Below are 22,110 nucleotides of genomic sequence, written 5' to 3'. Positions count from 1 at the left end.
AATCGTAACGCCGCTTCAATTCTATCAGCCAATCCTAACTAGGATCTTGCAGAGCCGTAGATAGAGAGAGTTGCGACACTCCTTGATCTCGCCGCCACGCGGTCACGTGGTTCATGTAACCCTCCGATAGTTCCAAACAAACCCAGCACTGTCATGTTCTCATATGGGACAGGCAGCAGTAAATGAAATATTAAACAGTAAATAATAAACATTTGTACAATTTCTGGGTATTTTCACCTGCCTTTACATTTACTGCATCTGCTTTAATGTCAATTTGGTATATGAAGTGGAAGATTGATGTTTATAATGACTTAATAGGTCGTTCTTGTTAACACACAGTACATTATATTAGCATACATTACATAATGCGATATCATTAAGTAGTTTAAACAGTTTTTTATGTTTTGTTTTTTACATAAACTAATCTCCCTTCACTTTCCTGAGGATTCATAATAATAATCATTTTGGTTAAACACTAAGCCATGTGGCTGGATTCATAAGGTTTACCTGCACTAAATGAACAGGTTCATAAACACACTACCGCACCTTTAACATTATAGTGCATGTACATGACATAGCATTCATTCATCTATTTCATGAGTAAGTAATAATTTATTTCTACATGTAATACATGAATTAATTCATAATTAATATGCACTAGTTCATTTTGTCTAATGTATGTGGTGGACAAGGTACACAAACCATGTAGCTGAGTTGAAGTAGAGATATCCAAGGTAAAATATTACTCCAGTAAAAGTAAAAATACCTCCACTAAAGTACTAAACTAAATTTACCTTCAAATGTACTTAAGTATGAAAGTAAAAGTATAATGATTTATTATGGCTCTGATGTTTTATTATCATTTCTGTAACAAGACTCTTGATTAATCAACTTTTAATTAATCAATTTTAGGTGAAAAGACTCGTGTCAATAATTTAGCTTAGCTGACTAAGCTAAATTCAGTTATATCTATTAATTAAGATAAACATGTAACATTTAGTGCTGAGCAAATGCTAAACAATAACAGTATTAAGTATATTAATGACATTAAATTCATTATTTTTTTTAAAACAAAGCAACAAACAGCTAAAAATGCTGGATAAGTAGTGGAAATGAATGAGGCTCTATGGGTTGTTTGGAACTATACAGAGCTCCACAACCCGGAAGCTGCACAGAAAATATGTCCCGCCCCCTTTCCAACGGTTCCCTATGGGAGTGTCGCCACTCTGTTCTCTCTACCGCTCTGGGATCTTGGTACCTCACTGGCCAATCACAGCATAGAGGGCGGGACTTCCCAGAAAGCAGGTAGGGAAAGAAAACAACACGACGCGTTGAGGTACGACTTTTATAAACGTCCGTGTGCAACATCATAACAGGAACTATTATTATTATTATTATTATTACTATTGCAGTAGTTCAGGTTGAACACGTAGCTCAGCGTGATAAATATTGAAGCTTTTTTCATCTCTATTTTATTTACATTTCAATGTTTGAAGATGGAACAGAAGTTAGCAGAGTTCAGAGCCAGGAGGAAAGTGGAGAAGGAAGAGAAGAAAGCAGAAGATGTGGAGGAAAGTGGTTTAAAAGCAGCCGAGTCCGAGACAAACACAGAACCGAGTGAGAGGAGCACCCAGCCTGAGCAACACCCACCTGTACAGGTAAACATTATACAGGTAAACATGTCTGACTATACAGTCTGATTATACAGGTAAACATTATACAGGTAAACATGTCTGACTATACAGTCTGATTATACAGGTAAACATTATACAGGTAAACATGTCTGACTATACAGTCTGATTATACAGGTAAACATTATACAGGTAAACATGTCTGACTATACAGTCTGATTATACAGGTAAACATTATACAGGTAAACATTATACAGGTAAACATGTCTGACTATACAGTCTGATTATACAGGTAAACATTATACAGGTAAACATGTCTGACTATACAGTCTGATTATACAGGTAAACATTATACAGGTAAACATGTCTGACTATACAGTCTGATTATACAGGTAAACATTATACAGGTAAACATGTCTGACTATACAGTCTGATTATACAGGTAAACATTATACAGGTAAACATTATACAGGTAAACATGTCTGACTATACAGTCTGATTATACAGGTAAACATTATACAGGTAAACATGTCTGACTATACAGTCTGATTATACAGGTAAACATTATACAGGTAAACATGTCTGACTATACAGTCTGATTATACAGGTAAACATTATACAGGTAAACATGTCTGACTATACAGTCTGATTATACAGGTAAACATTATACAGGTAAACATTATACAGGTAAACATGTCTGACTATACAGTCTGATTATACAGGTAAACATTATACAGGTAAACATTATACAGGTAAACATGTCTGACTATACAGTCTGATTATACAGGTAAACATTATACAGGTAAACATGTCTGACTATACAGTCTGATTATACAGGTAAACATTATACAGGTAAACATGTCTGACTATACAGTCTGATTATACAGGTAAACATTATACAGGTAAACATGTCTGACTATACAGTCTGATTATACAGGTAAACATTATACAGGTAAACATGTCTGACTATACAGTCTGATTATACAGGTAAACATTATACAGGTAAACATTATACAGGTAAACATGTCTGACTATACAGTCTGATTATACAGGTAAACATTATACAGGTAAACATGTCTGACTATACAGTCTGATTATACAGGTAAACATTATACAGGTAAACATGTCTGACTATACAGTCTGATTATACAGGTAAACATTATACAGGTAAACATGTCTGACTATACAGTCTGATTATACAGGTAAACATTATACAGGTAAACATTATACAGGTAAACATGTCTGACTATACAGTCTGATTATACAGGTAAACATTATACAGGTAAACATGTCTGACTATACAGTCTGATTATACAGGTAAACATTATACAGGTAAACATGTCTGACTATACAGGTGTGTCTGATTTCATCCAGCATGTCTGATAAATACTGCACTCTACTACAAGGTATTCTCTTGGTCTCAATGTGTGTCCTGGCTTGGGATCGTCACTGAGAGCGCACCGACTGCTGCAGCAATCTGACTAAACTGAAGCAGGTGCATTATGGGAACTGGAGAACAGAATCTGAGAAACACACAACTGGTGCGTTTCAGATCAACCGAGGATTGTGTTTGCTCCAGAATAGAATCAGAAGCTGCTGCAAAATCACTTGTCCGAGTGTGTGTTTGAGATTGATTGTGTGTGTGTGTGTGTGTTTGAGATTGATTGTGTGTGTGTGTGTGTGTGTGTGTGTGTGTGTGTGACAGCAGTACCCACCGTGCCATATCCTCATATCACAGGTCGACTCTGGCCCGATGGTACTGGTATGTTGGACTTGGGTTTGGATCAGGATCCTTTCTGGTCTGGTGTTAATTGTTCGGATGGCTGTAGAGTTTGAGAGTGCTGTTGAGAGTGCTGTTGAGAGTGCTGTTGAGAGTGATGTTGAGAGTGTTGTAGTTTGATTGTATTGTGCTCTGCCCTGTAGCAGGACAGCTCGGACTGGTTGCTGGACAGCGCGGTGGGCCGCTGGCTGGGCGTGGACCGTTTGGCCGTCACTAACCTGACCCTGCTGAAGGTGCTGCTGTGGCTGGTTCTGCTGGGTCTCTTCTGTGAGCTGGACTTCGGGCTTCCCTTCTTCCTCATCTCTCTGTTCTACTGGCTGTACGAGGGTCTGCGCAGCCCCACGCTCAGGAGACCCGGAGAGATGAGCGCCTACTCCGTCTTCAACCCCGACTGCCAGCCCATCCTGGGGACGCTCACCGCCGAACAGCTGGAGGGCGAGATGGGCTACAGACTCCTAAACACCGGGGCACGGACGTAACGCACGAGACCCTGACGGAACCGCTGGAATTCGGAACATCCAGGTCCGAGTGCAACGGTCAGACTTCAGCTGGAGCCTCGGGGGCTGAACGAGGACGTCGGTACATTTATATAAATTACTGATGAAAAAAGAAGAATGTTTTTTATTTTATATATTTATCTACACATGAAACTATGAAATTCTTTCTTTGTATATCCCAGCTAGTTTGAAAGCTGGGGTCAGAGCGCAGGGTCAGTCATTGTATGGCACCGGAGCAGACGGGGTTAAGGGCCTTGCTCAAGGGCAATTTTCTGACTGATAGCCCAAAGCTCTACCCACTAGGCTACCACTGTCCAATAAGAACCTTTTTTTAAAACAAGAATTTATGGCGTGTCTGAGGGAATTTGTGCCTGTTCAGTCAAAAGAGCATGTGACGTCGGGCACTGATGCTGGATGAGAAGGTTTTTGATCACCATGACCCTGACCAGGCGGTAAAAACAATTTAAAACTGTAGTCGTGCCAAACAAGGGCCATAAAGTATGTAGATGTAGAAAGTGTGTAAGCATGCAAATTCTTTAGCATAATTACTAAAACACATGAGCTTAATTAGGAAGGACGTCCACATACTTTTGGACAGGATTTTGTAAATGGCAAGTTTATGTTTTTTACAGGTTCTAAATTCCTATTTCACGTTCAGTTTGTAGGATAAACCAGAACATCATCATCATCAGTACCCAGCCTTACTAATGCTCTGTTGTACTACAGAATGAGCACAAATTCCCACAGACACACTTTAAAGCCTTGTGAGAAGCTTCTCAGAGGAGCGGCTGCTGTTCTAGCTGAGAGATCACACAGAGGATCAGTCTTTTTTTTTTTTTAAATGGGACGTCCGACAAGCTAATGGTCGGGCGTCCGAATACTTTTGACCATACCAGCTGAATACAGATCAGCTACTTACAGTTCAGAAAGTCATTTAAGTGAATTTAATAAAGTAAAAGTCGTGGGTCTCAGACTATAAATTGATAATAATATAATTCATCTTGTTTATAAATGCAGAAAAACTGCAGTTGTGGTGACAGAACTTGTACCAAAGATCAAACACAGTTTAGTGAAGATAAACTCATATTTTTTTTATTTTTAATGCTGAACAAGAACCTGAACCTTTTAATAACAATTTAAATATTTTTCAATGAACTGAATTGAACAAAGAACAAAGAAACGGAACGCATGTGTGGGTCAGTGTGTGTGTGTGTGTGTGTGTGTGTGTGTGTGTGTTGGTGTGTGTTGGTGTGTGTCTGTACGCGGTGCGATTATTTGATATCACACAGCAGGGCGACACCGCGCAGGATCCAGTGGTCGGGGGGCTGCACCGTACGCAGCACGATTCCGGTGATGTAGGTGAGGTCGGTGCGCCGGGGTTTCTTGTAGACGGGGCAGACGTACAGTCTGGGGTCTTTCGGGGCGGTGGAGTTGATGGCGAATATGTGCACCACGGGGAGAGGGGTGAACAGCACTTTGGGCGTGGCCTCGACGAGACAGCAGTTCTTGCGGTCCCAGCCGGCTCCGTCCAGATAGAGGCCGTACACGTACACGCCCTCCTACACCACAAACATAAATACATGAATAAATATAAGCATGGACAGTGTTGAAATTAGGAGCAGGCTGTGCTGTGGACTCACGTTCAGCCCTGCGTGACCCTGTGGAATAAAGAATTTACCACCTAAATCAGAATCTGCTTTATATAAAGTATGTTTACACACACGAGGAATTCGTTTCCAGCTGTTGTTATCTCTCTACAATATACAGACAAGATTATACAGGTAATGTACTAGACAGAATTTTGTATATATACAGAAAATAGAGAAATAGCACAGATAAATAGTAAATAATTAAAATGAAAATACAGCAATGTACAGTATGTACATCATTTGGTGTTGAGTGTTCTGCCCTCTGTGTGGCGCTCTTACCGTGGGTGCGGTGGTGATCTCCTCCTTGGTTTGCTTTAACACCTCGTTGTGTAGAGTGACGGTGTCCAGCGCCCAGCCTCGGTGTGCCCTCGTCACCTCCTGCATCATCGCTGTGAGGAAACCTGCAGCGGTCACACACAATAATAAATACTAACCATGGTACGGACGGTTTATTTACATGCAGTTGTTTAGAATACGGACTTTTGTGTAAAACAGGAATGCTCGTCATTTGGACACGTGATAAGATAAAAACTTACAGCCAAATAATAAAGCGGCTTCATTACATTTTATTCCTGAATTACTCTAAAAGATGCACTAAATCTTATTAAAGAGCTACGATGTGATTCCAGGATTAGGAAATGTACGACTGCTACCTATAATGCAAACCCGCTCTCACCTTTCTGTGTTTTTCCCACAATGCCATGGTTCTAATTGGGTTTTGTGAAACAATGCTTCACTTTTCACTGTCCTACTGGTGGTGCTTTGAAAAGGTAAGTGACAAATCAGATTAAAGTTTGAGTGTAGCGGTAAAAACCGAGCGTCAAAGAATAAATGGAGTAAATGTTACTTGAGGTAGCACCGAGGCAAGGTAAACGGCACGGCCTCACAAGGAACAGTGGCACAGCCGGCACTAATAAGTGTTTAATCCAGCCTTACTCATGCAGTACTGGTTTGACGTGAGCTGGTGTCTCATACTGGCTGGCTTTTCATTCATTCTAATTCCTAATACAATCTAAAAAAACTCCAAATTTAGTGATTAAATGTGCATCTTCTACATTTTTAATAAACAGAACAAAGTGATTACAGTCTGGTTACCCTGGGGATTGAAGAATCCGGTCATCCAGAATGTTTTGGGCCTCCCATCGAACAGCCAGCTATGGAACTGAGCGTTTCTCTCCAGGAGCTCGGTGAACCAGAACCCCAGGGTGGACGACTCCCAGGAGAGCTTCTTCCACAGGTTTGGGACTCGAGCGTCGAACATGTTGTCCAGCGCGTCCCTGAGGCTCTGCAAGCCAATACAAACGCTCGTTACTGGCCAGGCAGCCTCAGAATGACCGAGCTACAGTGGTGGTGAAAATGTGCAACAGTGGGTAAGACCCAGTCATCAGTTCCTACCTCACTCATGATGATGGTGCCCTCAATGGCCAACTTGAGATCGATCAAGCTAGTCCGGACCACGCTGATGACCCTCTGCATGCGGTCGATCTCCTGCCTCAGGAAGATGTTCATGGAGGTCAGGGCTCCCATTTTCACCAGCCTGGCTTTCACCTGGTCAGTGATGTTACACAGATTATTAATCGGGGACATTTAAGCGTGGCTGTAATTTAATAAGCACCACTTATAAATTCATTTCTTTATAAAGTAAACGGCACTGTTAAACACTCTTATACCTCATGAGGTACGTAGTTGGGAGGGAGTTTATCCAGCATGTCCTGGGCGAGGCGGTAGACGATCGACTCTCGCGTCTCTCCTGAACCTCCGGCGCTCTCTTTAGGCTGGATGTTTGTGATGGTGTCCAGGACTTCGGCTGAGGTGTTACCCTGATACCTGTCAGAAGTTCATTTCTAGCATTTAACAAAGACAATTATCCTCACAACTTACCAGTAACTAGTAAACAGAGGATTGCTGGTTTGGGCTCCTAAACGAGGCCCTTAGACCTTAATGGCTTGAACTGTGTTCGGTCACAGTTGTAAGCGTAGACGTACACCGATCAGCCATAACATTAAAACCACCTTCTTGTTTCTACCCTCACTGTCCATTTTATCAGCTCCACTTACCATATAGAAGCACTTTGTAGTTCTACAATTACTGACTGTAGTCCTTTTATGCTGTTCTTCAATGGTCAGGACCCCCACAGAGCAGCTATTATTTAGGTGGTGGATGATTCTCAGCACTGCAGTGACACTGACATGGTGGTGGTGTGTTAGTGTGTGTTGTGCTGGTATGAGTGGATCAGACACAGCAGCGCTGCTGGAGTTTTTAAACACCGTGTCCACTCACTGTCCACTCTATTAGACACTCCTACCTAGTCGGTCCACCTTGTAGATGTAAAGTCAGAGACGATCGCTCATCTATTGCTGCTGTTTGAGTCGCTCATCTTCTAGACCTTCATCAGTGGTCACAGGACGCCGCCCACGGGGCGCTGAGGCAACAGTGTGCCGCCCCACTAGTTTGTAATGTTGCAGGTAGGAAGGTTTTCTAATGATTCATTTATTATGCAGTTGTAGCCGAGTGGTTAAGGTACCGGACTAGTAATCGAAAGGTCGCTGGTTCAAGCCCCACGACTGCTGTGAGTGTGTGTGAGCAGCTCTGATGGACTCTTACGTGATATCAGCGTTGGGATGCAGACCGAACACTTGAGGGGTGTCGACGTAGGGCAGAGTGTGAATATACTCCAGGTATTCCTCCACCGTCTTACACACGGGAACATTGTAGTCGGTGTAGAAGCAGAACGAGGGCTCGAACAGCCGGTCGCCGAACCACACCTGGTAATCAGAGCGGCGGTTACGATTAAAAACGTCTCTCGTACATCATACGCTAACGTTATTATATTTATTATTAGGTTGGGGGGGTCGTGTGTTACTCGTGCAAAACAGTTCAGAAGTCGTTTGTCGTAGTCGTCCGTCACTCTGCCTCCGTACTGCACCTCTCCCAGCATGTAGCGCACGGTGTCCCACGACACGCCCTGCAGATAAACAAGCCAAACTGGTCAGCACGAGCAAAGGACACACACTGAACCTAGTGACCCGCCCTGCTCCCCACTGTAAACCTGATCAGCTCCCTCAGTACAGAGCATTCTAATCAGACATGGAGCTCATAATCAGATTATTTAGACGCTCTACGCCTGAATTTACAAATAAACGTCACTCCTGCACCTTTATACAAATTAAACATCAATGTGAATTTATTTACATGTCAAAGGAACTCCGTTAGTTGCTCTGGATTGATTCATCCGCCACGTTTGTAGTTTTTTGTGAGCAAAGTTGTGCCGCACTGAATGCTGGGATTGCCTTCAGCGCTAAGGAGACGCTCAGTCAGATCATCACTCAGAATTAAGGCGCCTCAGTAGGAGCATTTTAAGGGAGCTAAGAATTTAGACACGCCCTCTTCTCGGGAGTGTAGAATGATGGGAAACGCGTCTATGTACAGAGAGAGCTCGGTTTCACACAGACCCAAAGACTTTTTATCAAAGTAAGACATTATTCCGAACCTTTTTGGGACTGCACTCATCCAAATGGTTCTGGATGAACTGCACACTGGAGCTGAAGTCTGCCGAGTTGAACTCGTACGGAATATTCCAGCCCAGGGGTCCGAACTTGCGACGTTCCTGCGTAAAAAAAAGGTGAAGACTGTGTAATTCTGGGAAACCACGTATCCTGTAAGCGCCAGGTCGTTCCTACCTGCACCACCGTGTGCAAGAACGCGACGCTGTACAGCAGCGGCTTCCACATGGGCAGGTTGCTGACGTCCAGCTGAGTCTGAGAGATCCCGACGAACGTTCGCTTCAGTCCGGCTTTCACTCCCTGAGGAGGATCGTTGGAGAACTTGATGGAGGACTAAAACGACAAGAAGATTCTTTGATGATGATGATCGGAGACCTCGACCCCCTGGTTTCCCCCAAGTTTCCCCCCTGTTGATGATGTTACATTACCTGCAGCAGCGTGATGGAGAAGCGGTCGTGTGGCTCCGTGGTGATCCACACCCTGAAGCTCTCATGAACGTTCTCCACTGTGCTCACGGTGTCCAGCAGCTCGTCCATGAACTCCAGACCCAGGTGGCAGTTCTGCAGCAGGACCCAGCCTCCCTGTGGACCACAGACGGTCAGACACACAATTACTGGTGATGAGCTTTAAACTGAATGTATGACAAGAAGGTTTGTAAGGTCTTCTAAATAAGACTTGATGTTTGCTCCATACAGAAATGCTTTAGTCATGGCTATGCCAGGTCAGGGTCACGGCAGGTCCGGTTTCACAGACCGCATACTGGGTGCAAGGACTTCCTTCTATCCCTCCTCCCTCAGACACAGCCAATCATGTATGTGCAGACACCCTGTCAGCCTATAGCATCACTGAGACTGGAACCCCAGTACCCTATACCAGTTCTCAGACTTATCTTTAGTGTGATTAAATCTTATTTACACAGGATTTAATTTCTGAATATAATAAACGTCTCTGTAGGTAGTGTTGGTACCTGTGCGATGGACATCTGCACCAGCCTCCTCGCATGCACTTCCTGTCCCTGTCCCATAGATATAGCTCTGCATTCTAAACAAGCAACCCAACATACAGTAAAAAACAGTCCTCCACTTTTTGCTCCACTGTAATTAGTTACGGCTTTATTACCGAGTCCGAGTTTCTTGGAGAGAGCTTCTATCTGGTTGGTTGGATCCGAGCCCATGGAGAGGAAGCAGATCAGAGGGGTACGAGGGTCGCTCTCCCCCCACGTTGCCTCCAGATTGAGAATAACAGACTGGGCGAACCTCGCGCCCAATGCGTGCCCTACGTAGCTCCTGGCCTGAGACAGCGTGCGATCTGGACTCCAGGATCTGTCACATGACATTTGTTTAAATTCACTTCATTCACAATGGTGGTGCTTTAAAAGTCCTGGTCTGCTGATACTGTAATGATCCACACATGGTTAATCACAAGCGGTGATTAATTTTCATCCTCTTTTTAACTGAGAAAGCAATTTAATGAATGGTTCTGTTAATAAACACTGAAACTATCACAAAAGTAGATTTAGGGCACCCGGGTGGCACAGCGATATATTCCGCTAGCACACCAGTGCTGGGACTCTAGCGGGCACAAATGTGAGACAAAATTGGCAATCGAAGTCTGTTGTGTGGGAAAAGACGGGACTAAAAAGTAGGCGAGGTCTTCGATGCTGTGTAAGGACCCTGATAAGTAGCCCGAGGCGCGTGATATCCGGCCTCATGTGCCAATCCACTGAGGCGTGGGCAAATAAGAAGGGGTTAAGGGACTGTGCACGCGTCAGAGGGGGCATGGGACAGGCGAATATACCCTCCTCGGACGCAGTCGGGATCCCCAGCGGTGGAAGACTAATTTGCTATGCTAAATCGGGAGAAAAATGGGAGAAAATAAAAAAAGTAGATTTAGATTTAAGATCTACAGCATCTTTAAGGTCACCCCATCTGAAGTCATAAAAATAAATACATTATTAATATCAGGAGTAAGGAGAGCTGAACTTTTCTCTGGTTTGGAGTAATGGCATTAACCATCATGAGCAAATCAGAGCTCATGTATCTGAATGAGCCCATTTACTTAAAACACAGAATCAGACCTGATCCAGACCCAGACCCATCTTCCAAGTAAAATGAGGTGCATTCTGCTAAATTTTACAATGATTGCACGGCTGATGATGCTTTTTGATGATGTCTTGAGTTGATGTAACTCTTGATGTAAAACTTTTGGCATCAAATTAATTTGCAGCAGCCAGAGGGAGAAGAATCGTACCCTTAGACGACTGATATTGTACCTGATAAGCAGTAATTTGTGGAAGATCTCCAGTGAATCATTATAACCATCGGGAATCACTGCGTCCTCTGGTGCGTCCATATCGAACCACGCCTTCCAGCCCTTTTCATTCCGGGACACCTTTGTGTATGAACAGGAACGTGTGCATAAACATCAATATAATAATACTATTTATTAACTGTATGCCAATAAAACTCAACACAAATGTGTAATCATCATTATTCATAGGCTACAGTGTGTCAGAGTAAAAAGCAAGCTTTGGGTATCAACTGGAAGGCTGTGAGTTTAAATCCCTTTAGTAGGGCCCTTAAATCTCTTGGTACAATGACTGACCCTGAGCTCTGACCACAGCTTTCAAACAAGTGTTCATATTTGTTTAAATCATTTTTCTATCTGCACATTTTTTGGTGAATTTGCCATTAGAAGTTATTATATTATAAAGCACATTTTACAGGATGTTACTGACCTGGCTCATGATGTTGGTGAACTGGGGCAGTTTGCTCAGCTCAACCAGGTTCAGCCATGTCATGTCCAGAATCCAGCGGAAGGGTTTACGAGGACAAGCTTTGAGATCCAGGGCGGCACCACCTTTAAACAGAGAGAGTGAAACAAAATTCAGATAAACAATCACTGTGAAATGTTCTCAGTTCTGCTCTGATAAACTGAACCTGGCTCCAAACATCAGAGGGATCCACAACCATTAATCCTTATATTTCACTGTAAGCTGTCGTGTCAAAGTGGGGACATGAAGAAATACTACTTTTTCAGTGTTGTAGGGAGTTTTAATGAACGTTTTAAATTATATCTCCCGAACTCGTTATTAAATCAATGTGCAGGATATTTTGCTTAATTAAAAATGCATTTTAAGGCCGCTCAGGTGGCGCAGCGGTAAAAACACGCGCTAGGACACCAGAGCTGGGATCTCACATACATCGTATCGAGTCTCGGCTCTGCCTGCCGGCTGGGCTGAGCAGCCACATGGACAACGATTGGCCTGTTGTTCATATAGGGGTGGGATATTAACCCGGATAGGGACTCTCTCATAACTGATGCAACTACGACCTCTGCTGACTGATTGATGGCACCTGCACAGAGACTGGGAGAGAGTGCGCTGATCAGGGTGTGTCTCTCCGTACACAGTGCTGATCCGCACTGCACTCGTCAAAGTGTAGGTGATGAGATGCATACGGCTGCTGCCCACGTGTCGGAGGGGGCGTGGGTTGGCTTCGTTCTCGCACTTAAAGTTGGGAGAAAAAGGGAGACAATGCATATACAGTATATATATTATATATATATATATATAAATATAAATAAATAAATATATAAATGCATTTTAAAGATTCCTGGGGACAGAAATGGCACCGATTCGGCGGAATGGTCCTACAATACCGTCACAGTATCGTCAGGTTTAAACATTACAGCAATGAAAACATGTTACTTCCAAAAGAGTTCAGCTCTAGGTCTACTACTGCATACAATCTTCTATAAGAACTCATCAATGCTCCTTTTATATCCTGTCAGGACAGCATCGCCTGCTTTGTGTTGTTTTTACCGTGTTTACAGTGTTAATTTGCCCTGTGCGAGTTAAAAATGAGTTTAGGGCATTAAATTAGAAAGTTAAAGAGACAGAGGGATAAATATTCCCTCGTGTGCTGTAGCTTTCTGTCTCAGGTGGCACCTTTAATAAGAATCTGGAACTCGCTGTGCTTGATGTTGCCCTTCTGCAGATCGATCTTGAGAGCCAGCAGCAGAGTGAAGATGAACTTGTGATTCTCGTACAGGCCTCGGACCGTGTATCTGAACACCTCGTACGTCAGACAGTCGATGATGTTAGCGATGCGCTTCTGGGTCAGGGGGGTTTTTTCTGACCTGGAAAAGATTCACTCATAATTAAAATACGCACTCATAATAAAGTGGTTACAGATGGAGGTGCGGGGTTAACGGCACCTCGACATGGAGAGGTCGAAGATCCTGAGGAACTGGGCGAGCGAGGTCTGGTACATGACGTTGACCATGCTCATCTCTGTGATGAGGAAGTAGAGGATGCTGCCGCGGGACGCCGCGGGACGGTACTCCTCCTGAGCGGCGAGGATCTTCGTCTCCGTCTCGGTGGCCACGTTGAGCTTCTCGCTCACCTCCGCTGCTGTTTCCTTAGTGACTCTCAAGATCCCGATCATGGACTCGTCGTCGACCAGAGAGCCTGAACAGACAGAGACGGGGGTGGACTAAACAACAAGTCTATTTTCATTTACAAGACCTCTAAAAGTTTCTTTATTACTTACTCAAATAACTTACGGTGACCTTGTGCTACATGGACCAGTAAGTTTACTCAAGTTCAACCGGTAATTGTGATATTTGTAAGAATCACAGTTGTGTCCAGTCAGCACATTATTAACCCTTTAATGGTCTGCTCAACCATTTGTCTGAGTTTACTTTGAGTCTAAATACTTGGGTAAAAATAAGCTGTATTTCTTGTTTGGGCCAGATCTACTCCTTGGTTGACGTGTTAGTTTACTCCCAAAAAACTAAGAAAAGAAAGTAAATTAAATAAATAACTTTTTAACTTTTCATTGCTGAGACCATGCTGGTTTCCCATGCCAGCAGAGAGCTGGACACATCAATCATCTGCGCCTCCGTGCCCCCTCTGTCAGCCAGCATAGCAACACAGAAGGACATGACTCTTTATTTATTTATGAGGATTTTAACATCATGTTTGACGCACTTCATTCATCAGTTCACAGGTTTAATATCAAACACAGTCATGAACAATTTTGTATCTCCAGTTCACCTCACTTGCACGTCTTTGTACTGTGGGAGGAAACCGGAGCTCCCGGTGGAAACCTACGCAGGCATGGGGAGAACATGCAAACTCCACACAGAAAGGACCCAGACCGCTCTACCTGGGGATCAAACCCAGGACCTTCTTGCTGTGAGGCGACAGTGCTACCCACTAAGCCCGACATGGTAAATTCATTCCGCCACGTTACAGTAGCGGTTGTTAGACCTGATCTGTTACAGATGAATACATGAATATACTCATGACTTCATGACTAAATACTAAATTATTATTTTGGTATGGTCTTATATACGCACCTTTTGTGGTGCTGAGCTTGTAAAGCAAATTATCCTCCAGCTCTTTCATCTTCCTCTTGTTGGCCGTGACGTCCTGCATCAGATTCAGCCTCTCAGCCTCCAGTTCCTGTGTAACATCAGTCAGTGATGGACCGGCTCATTATTTATCACTGAAAGGAATGTAAGGGATGACGTGAAACGTGTGCAGACGTACGTATTTCTCGGTCAGGATGACTCTGCCCAGCAGCTGGTTCTCCAGGCCCTTCATGGTCACGGTGAAGTCGATGATGGAGGTTTTGGCACAGACCTCGGGCGTGTAGGACGGGTTGGGCAGCTTGGTGGCGATGTAGAGTTGGAAGCCGTCCATCACGTCGATCTCTTTGTCTCCGACTTTAACCTGTCGTACGCAGTGTTTCGGTTAACACTGAACAGGATATGCAGGCACGTCCTGATGTAAAAGCTCTGGTACCCACCTACATCTGCCCTGTGATTAATCCATTCATTGTTTATTTATTTACATGCATGGGCAGTGGTAGTTCAGTGATTAAGGTACTGGACTAGTAATCATACGGTTGTCTGTTTAAGCCCCATCATCACCAGGCTGCCACTGTTGGGCCCCTAAGCAAGGCCCTTAATCCTTAAATGCTCAAACTGTATTCAGTCATAATTGTAAGGGCCTTTGGATGAAATGTGATAGAAATGATTGACATGTAGGGCGGTTGTAGCCAAGTGGTTAAGGTACTGGACTAGTAAGCAGAAGGTCGCTGGTTCAAACCCTACCACTGCCACTGTTTGGCCCTTAAGCAAGGCCCTAAACCCTCAATTGCTCAGACTGTAAGTCGCTTTTGCTAAATTCCGGAAATGTAAATGTAACGCTCACCTTGTAGGAGGATCCAGACTTGATGAAGTTCTTCTCCAGCACGTTATCCAGCGCTGGGTCCAGCTCCTCGGGTACATCCTCGATGAGCAGAGGGCGACCCAGGGACAGGCTGTCCTCCAGATGGGTGCGGAAGTACTTGTGATTCAGAGACGTGACCTTGGAACGATACGGAGCGTTCGTTAGCATCATGTCGTGTACCTAGTGCTGACGTTAGCTAGCCTGAGCCACGGATCTGACCTGGAGCTCGTTGGCTTTCTCCTTCTTCTTGATCCAAGCCTTGCCCTGAGTCTGGGGGTCGATGAGGAGGGGGAAGCGGGTAGCTTTGGTGACAATGATGCCGTTCTGCACCGACAGGTCATCACCCGGAAGGCCCTGCAGATTCCACTCGCTGATCTGAACGAGGGGGGAGAAGATACCACCTGTGAGGGTCTTCCATCAACATTCCATCAACAGCCTTCACTGATCCCACTCTCATCAGGCATCAGTACTGACTACTGATTAATCAGGGCTTCTCTTTACACTCAGAACATTTACTGTTTTGTTTTGGATTCATCCAATCATAAGCTTGCTGGTTCAAGCCCCACCTTTGCCAGATTGCTGCTGTTGGGCCCTTTAGCAAGGCCCTTAACCCTTAATTGCTGAGACTGTACTGTCACTCTACTCTAAGTCGCTTTAGATAAAGCACCAGTACCAGCACTGTAACCAGAACTGAGTATCTAGGACTAAATCCCACATCATGTAGGTGGTATTAAGACCAGGATGTTAAATAAAATCCTACTGTGGGCTGGTCCACCAGCATGGAGATCAGGTTCAGGTTTTCAGTGAAGGGAATGTTCTTCTTCGTGAGCTCGGCCTCCCAGATCTCCTTCAGCAGCATGTTACGGAACTGTTGGTTGAACGGACCACAGTAGGACAGGAAGCCGGTCAGCTGCAGGACGTCTCCAACCAGCCTGAGAGCAGAGCAGAGACAGACACGTGAACCTCGGTTCGACCCCAGGAGCCGTGGAGAGACTGAGAGAAACCTGCCTGCTGATCTGTGAGGTGAACTCTCTGCTCTGCTCGGTCCAGCGCACTTTCTCCCCGCTCAGCCCGTCGATCAGAGCGGAGGCCGTCTGCATTTTATTTCTGCACGATTCGGCGTCGTTCAGCAGATCCTGAAAACAGTTAACGTTATTCCAGTGTCTCGTAAGCATTAGATGCACGTTTACACACACAGTGATTTGTGAAATAAAAAGGCCACGAAATGCTCTGATTGGGCCCCGGGTATTAGGGAATGTGGACTTGGATCAACAGCTAATGTTAGTACTGTGGTACCTTGTAACTGTACGTCCCCTAAACTCAAAATCTGAAACTCGACGGCCTTCTTTGAGAAATTTGTACCCTTAAACTCAACGTTTCCCTCAAACTCAACGTGTGCTTTGATCAGCGCTTGGCTTGAGCGGTGTGGTAAGATGTCATGTGAACATGAGCTGAATCTGCATTAGTGTGGAATAAGCGTCAGATCCAGGGTTACAGCTCCACATGATTCTCCTTCCTGTTTCACTTTGTGTTACAGCTCCAGCTTCTGAGAAATGGTGAGAATCAGAATCAGCTTCTCCCAGAGTCTAAAACTCTTAACTTAATGTATTAAAAGAACAACATAAAAACACTAAACCTCTCTTCATTATTACTGCTCATAAGTTCTCTCCACTCATTAAAAAGCATAACAAAACAATAAAGTAAAGCTAAAGTGCAGCTTTTATTGCATTTTTAACAGTTAGTAATTGTATTTCAGTGTGTTTATATTATATTTGTGTTATTTTCAGTGTTTAAGAGTCAAAAACAACCTCATTATTTTACATGAGACTAAAATATCTGCAGCTCACCGGGACCATGGACGCATTAACAGGTTCCCCAAACATCCTTATGGGGGAAAATACCTCGAAACTCAACGTCTTTAAAACTCAACGCCACGCCCAGAACCGACTGACGTTGAGTGTCTGAAGTGGAGTCTGACTGGTGACTGGAAATTTAAGGTGGTAACTGCAGTCTGATTGGCTACAGTGAATTTTAGTGCAGGTAGATGGACTGATTAGGTAGGAAGCGCTCACACACACACACACACACACACACACACACATACACACACTGAGTGCTTGATCTGTTGAGATGAAAATCCCAGTATCTACAGTTAAAACTGATGTATGATGCACCAGTCACCAGTAGAAGAGGACGTACCTGCTTCTCCTTCATGGCTGCTTCGAATTTGGCCAGCACCATGTCCAGCTCTGCCTGCTTTTCATCCAGCTGGGCCTGAGCGTTAGCCAGTTCCTTATTAGCTGCCGTTAGCCTGTTCTCCTGAACGCTGAGATTAGCCTGGGTAGGAAGAAGGCAGGATATGCCAGTGTTACTAATAAAGTTAGAGAAGAGTCTTGTGTGTGTGTGTGTGTGTTGGGATGCTGGTAACGAATGTGCTTTTGCCGCTGATGAACCAGAAGTGAACATCACACGTTACATTTAGGTGCAGGGGTATCGTATATTATGCTCGCCCATCACAGCTGAGATCTGGGACTGGCACCCTGCTCTGCAATGGACTGGCACCGAGTTCAGGGTATTCCTGTCTCGAGGTTAATGAAAATTAAATTTGCGATCGTAGCCCAAAATCAAACCCCCTGCACCACTCCAGCTCACAATTTAGGAGTCTAATGACTGGCAGTGATTTTAGTCTTGCTGCCTCAGCATGTCCATATTTATAATCACACAACACACAAAAGTGAGACCTGTAAGAAAAGCCTTTAATCTTTGAGTTTTTAATCGTATAGATTGTATATATCCATGATTAATAAACCACCGTATGTATTTTGAAGTGATTTCTGTGGGTCCGGCTCTCGTGTTTTACCTTCAGTGGCAGCACCTCCTTGTTGATGCTGAAGAAGGTGGCCATAGCCTGTGTCCAGGACAGCAGACCCGCCACGTTTCCGCACACTTTACTGGCGTTCTCCAGCGTGTAATCCTCCATCTGGAAGTACGGCTCCAGCAGCTCCATCGTCTCTTCGGTTATCGTGTCCTTAGGAAACTGCTGCAGTGACGTCAGGAAGCCGCCGCCGCTCATCAGCTTAGGGGTGAAGAGAGGAGACTCGTATCATTAGTCTCATTAGAACCATCAGATCTCGTGAGGTCCTGCACGGTGTTTCAGGGATTTTACCTTCATGGCTTCGCTCCAGGAGGGCTTAAGGCAGTGCCTCTCTGGATCCATGACGACGGGGTCCAGCTTCTTGCGGAAGAGAAGCAGACAGCAGTCCATAATTCTCATGATTAAATGTGGTGGCTTGGACAGTTTCCTCACTGTTGCGATATCGGCCGGTTTGATGGTCTGTTAAAGACACGAGGTCAAAAACGATTTACAAATCTAGGATATAGTGGTTTCAGATCCTACAGTCGTTCCAGTGAACAGGACAGGACAAGGGTAGAAAGGACAGGCCACACAAACAGAACCACACACACTCGGCAGGGAACCGAACAAGTCAACTCATAAAACAGAATCAAAGACCCAGAACGACTCTACCCTGTATCAACTGAGTTAATGACAAAAGTTAGAGAGCGCTAGCAGGAGATCTAGCAAATAATTCAGAGGGCAAAGCCAGTCAGTCAGAGGTACGCTGTTAGACGGTGCTTCTCAGGTAGTGAGGAACCTTTAATGAGGCGCAGAAAATGCTTTGAAGTTTAGTTCAGAGAGAACTACGCTTTCTGTCGGCCTGTGTGGGCGTGGCAGGTTGGGTCTCACTTAGCATTGTGCTTCAGAAATCGTTTTATAAGCACCTATAAGCGTTTCCTGCTTATTTCTATTTTAGGTTTCTTCTGTCATTAAAATTTAAAGAGAGGTAACTCTTGGATCTCACTTCTTCAGGTTTGTATATATAGTACAAAAGTATTTGGACACTTCTTTTAATTATCGAATTCATGTGCCGAGCCATACAAACGCTGTAATCTTTCGACTGAACGGGCACAAATTCCCACAGGCATTCTGTATTTCAAAGTCATTTAAAGAGGCTTTATTAGAAAAGCCGCTGTCGTTCTAGCTGAATAGATCAGACGCCACTGTGTGTTTTTAAAATGGGAGGTCTGACAAGCCCATGGTCAGGTGTCCAAATACTTTTGAGCTGCTACATCAGTTTTTGGAACTCACGTTTAAAGCCGCCTCAGCTTTCATGAGTGCAGGTTCAGCCGCCTGCAGCTTCAGCTCTGCCACACCTTTTTCCTTCTCGATTTCCTCCACGATCTTCAGCGCTTTATCCTTCACCACCTGCACCTCGTTTTTGACCACAGAGGCGGCCTCGGCGCTCACAGTCACCTCCTTGAGGACCTGCACGACCAAGTCCATGAGCTCACGATCGATCTAGCAAAGTGAAAACGCTCTGCTCAGTTCTGATCGAATGATGTACCTTGTCGGCTCGGGCTGAGGCCAACGCCAGCTCCTGCTCCTTCACCACCAGGTCTCTGGACAGCTGCGCGACGGATTCGCTGGCTTCCATTAGCTTGGCTAGACCTGGGAAACGAGCAGGGCTTGATCACTCAAACACACTCGTACACACACAAAACACATTACAAATGTACTGGCCTTGTCCCTACCGACATTCATGCGCTCAACAAGAGTGTTGATGTGGGTGTGCTTCTCTGTATAGAGGGTTTTGTATCCATTGATGAAGGACAGGTAGGATTTCGGGGTGACGTGGGCCCTTCGTCTGAATCTGAATAAAAAGAAAGAGGAACAGAAAGGTTGATTCCAGACTTTGGACCACAAAACCTGATCTGTAGCAAAAGAAAGGGACAGATTTCATGAATTCAGCTCGATTATACATGAATACCTTTTGGTATAAGTGGAATTGGTATGACCAAAGGTATCTGGACACCTGACAATGAGCTGTTTAGCTAGAACAATAGCCGATTCTCTAATAAAGCGCTTCAAATGACTCTGATATTACAGTATGCCTGTGGGAATTTGTGCCCGTTAAGTTAAAAGATAACAGCATAGGTTAAACCCTTGATATAAGGTACAAGGGACAGTGGGAGCCTAGTGGATAGAGCTTTGGGCTACCAGTCAATGACTGTCAATGCAAATCCAGGCTCTGTCGTGCAGCCACTGTTGGGCCCTTGAACAAGGCCCTTAACCCATTAAATAAATTCCCTTTAAATGAATGTTAGACGTCATCACTGTGAGATTCGATTGATGAGGCAGCAAAATATGCCCCGAGGACCTGGGTTTGATCCTCGTCTTGACCCTCTTTACTAGTTTGGGTGACTTAGTGTCTATAAAACTGAGGTTCTCTAACATGGCTGTATCTCTAAGTACAGTACGGTACCTCTCAAAGTAGCTCTCGCAGGTGGAGGAGACTCTGTCGTGATAGACGGCCATAGTCTGGACCACCGCAGTCTTCACCTCAGGCGAACAGACCATGTGGAAGTCCGAGAGGAAATACTGGGACACGGCCATCAGGGCTTCACTCGGCCACGGGGTGAACCAGTCCATGGTGCATCCGGATATCAGTCCGGGGAACTTCAGAGAGCGGGAGCGGAACTTCTCCCCCACCTGATCAAAATATTCCACATTATGAAGCGTGTTAATTCACTTCAGTCTTAAAATTACAACGATTTCTGTAACTGCTCTTTTACTGTGAGTGAATCTGACTCACATTCTGAGAGAATAAAATGAAGAGCATCAAACAGAGGGGTGAGACTCACCGGGGAAAAACACAGCACCACATGGAGGTTCTTTTTGGCCCGGGAGATGAAGTATTCATACAGATTATCAAAGGTGGGCGGCACTCGGGGCGTCTCCTTTTTCATTACGGGGATGAGATTCTGTGTTATCTCGTCCAGTTCATCACGAGCAAAAAGGTTCGAGACCTAGAGGAGAAACATGAGAAAGTGAATATCAAGTGCAGTGTGTTTTTACTTCCGCAGAAATGATCCGTATTACTAGGGCTCGACTAAATTCACTGGGAAATGTGCTTCATTTTACGGACGTCTTTACAGTCTTTCATTAATTTATGTCATTAATTAAAAATGTCATTAATTTAAATATTAAAGCTCTTGTCCGTGTTCCACATCTTGGTCATTTTGACTAACTCATTGCAAACTGAATTGCCGTAGGACTGCTAGTGTAAGAGACTTTTCTGTGATGTTGTTTGCTGATAATGAGCGCATTTTGTCCCTTTGTGGATTCCATAATCGAAAGTGTGTTTCTCTACACACGTGATCATCAAACTCTAAAGACGCTCGGTTACACTAGGGCGCCTCACAGTGCGGATTAACCAGTAATCTTGATGCATTTGTACTGCACGTGAATAAAAAATGGTAAATCACTAAACCGTACATTTTAAATTTCACAGCAAATTACATATTACACGGGGAACGGCTCATTTCACGGTCCATGGCGCCATTCTCACGTCCGTGAATCGGTAGGGACTTAGTTATTAGTGATTAGTGAAGCTGCTTCACCTCTCCAGATGACAAAACATTGTTAAGGTACTCTAGGAAGGCCTCGTCTTTTATCTCGTTGTCCGTGAAGATGAACGTGACGCCTTTTCCTTCAGCGCCGGCCGTTCTGAACAGCACTTTCAGGTCATCCATCAGGTTGCTGATGTTATAGGTTCTGAGTGATACAGGATAAAGATGTAAAAAGTGCAGAATCACTGATATTCTGCAAATCACTCAACCCAGGGAACTACGCCGTCTCACCTAGTGAGTGTAATCTGGAATATCCTGTAACCGGCGATGTACGACGCGAGCCGTGAAAGGCTTTGCTTGCCCGACCCTCCCACTCCCACCAGCAGAGCGCTTCCTCCATC

General features: G+C 44.5%; 2 protein-coding genes across 2 annotated transcripts in view; one reads left to right on the top strand and one right to left on the bottom strand.

The window, feature by feature from the left end:
* The first annotated feature begins 1,394 nt into the window (after nt 1-1,394).
* LOC134320224 (SAYSvFN domain-containing protein 1-like) lies at nt 1,395-4,875 on the top strand. Its single transcript, XM_063001552.1, has 2 exons — nt 1,395-1,658; nt 3,555-4,875. Exons 1-2 carry the CDS (start codon nt 1,497-1,499, stop codon nt 3,888-3,890), a joined length of 498 nt encoding a protein of 165 aa, XP_062857622.1. The 5' UTR covers nt 1,395-1,496; the 3' UTR covers nt 3,891-4,875.
* A 98-nt stretch (nt 4,876-4,973) lies between these two features.
* LOC134320222 (dynein axonemal heavy chain 8-like) overlaps nt 4,974-22,110 on the bottom strand; it is a 24,282-nt gene continuing 7,145 nt past the window's right edge. Inside the window, exons 13-44 of the mRNA XM_063001548.1 lie at nt 22,001-22,110; nt 21,761-21,914; nt 21,002-21,166; nt 20,623-20,849; nt 19,892-20,010; nt 19,705-19,808; nt 19,449-19,625; nt 18,468-18,635; nt 18,162-18,377; nt 17,501-17,638; nt 16,310-16,437; nt 16,062-16,233; nt 15,521-15,676; nt 15,284-15,439; nt 14,618-14,800; nt 14,425-14,530; nt 13,279-13,531; nt 13,010-13,200; nt 11,798-11,919; nt 11,333-11,451; nt 10,180-10,382; nt 10,028-10,101; nt 9,489-9,641; nt 9,238-9,393; nt 9,048-9,164; nt 8,421-8,522; nt 8,162-8,322; nt 7,228-7,384; nt 6,953-7,105; nt 6,653-6,842; nt 5,837-5,958; nt 4,974-5,467 (exon numbers count right to left, since the gene is read on the bottom strand). The exon at nt 22,001-22,110 is cut by the window's right edge and continues 21 nt beyond it. Coding sequence (XP_062857618.1) covers nt 5,180-5,467; nt 5,837-5,958; nt 6,653-6,842; nt 6,953-7,105; nt 7,228-7,384; nt 8,162-8,322; nt 8,421-8,522; nt 9,048-9,164; nt 9,238-9,393; nt 9,489-9,641; nt 10,028-10,101; nt 10,180-10,382; nt 11,333-11,451; nt 11,798-11,919; nt 13,010-13,200; nt 13,279-13,531; nt 14,425-14,530; nt 14,618-14,800; nt 15,284-15,439; nt 15,521-15,676; nt 16,062-16,233; nt 16,310-16,437; nt 17,501-17,638; nt 18,162-18,377; nt 18,468-18,635; nt 19,449-19,625; nt 19,705-19,808; nt 19,892-20,010; nt 20,623-20,849; nt 21,002-21,166; nt 21,761-21,914; nt 22,001-22,110 — 5,040 coding nt within the window. The 3' untranslated portion in view covers nt 4,974-5,179. The remainder of the gene's footprint in view (nt 5,468-5,836; nt 5,959-6,652; nt 6,843-6,952; nt 7,106-7,227; nt 7,385-8,161; nt 8,323-8,420; nt 8,523-9,047; nt 9,165-9,237; nt 9,394-9,488; nt 9,642-10,027; nt 10,102-10,179; nt 10,383-11,332; nt 11,452-11,797; nt 11,920-13,009; nt 13,201-13,278; nt 13,532-14,424; nt 14,531-14,617; nt 14,801-15,283; nt 15,440-15,520; nt 15,677-16,061; nt 16,234-16,309; nt 16,438-17,500; nt 17,639-18,161; nt 18,378-18,467; nt 18,636-19,448; nt 19,626-19,704; nt 19,809-19,891; nt 20,011-20,622; nt 20,850-21,001; nt 21,167-21,760; nt 21,915-22,000) is intronic.

The sequence above is a fragment of the Trichomycterus rosablanca genome, chromosome 9, assembly GCF_030014385.1.
Source record: "Trichomycterus rosablanca isolate fTriRos1 chromosome 9, fTriRos1.hap1, whole genome shotgun sequence".
Classification (NCBI taxonomy): Eukaryota; Metazoa; Chordata; class Actinopteri; order Siluriformes; family Trichomycteridae; genus Trichomycterus; species Trichomycterus rosablanca.
The sequence above is the reverse complement of the archived record's forward strand: the minus strand, read 5'-3'. Positions and strand labels throughout refer to the sequence as shown.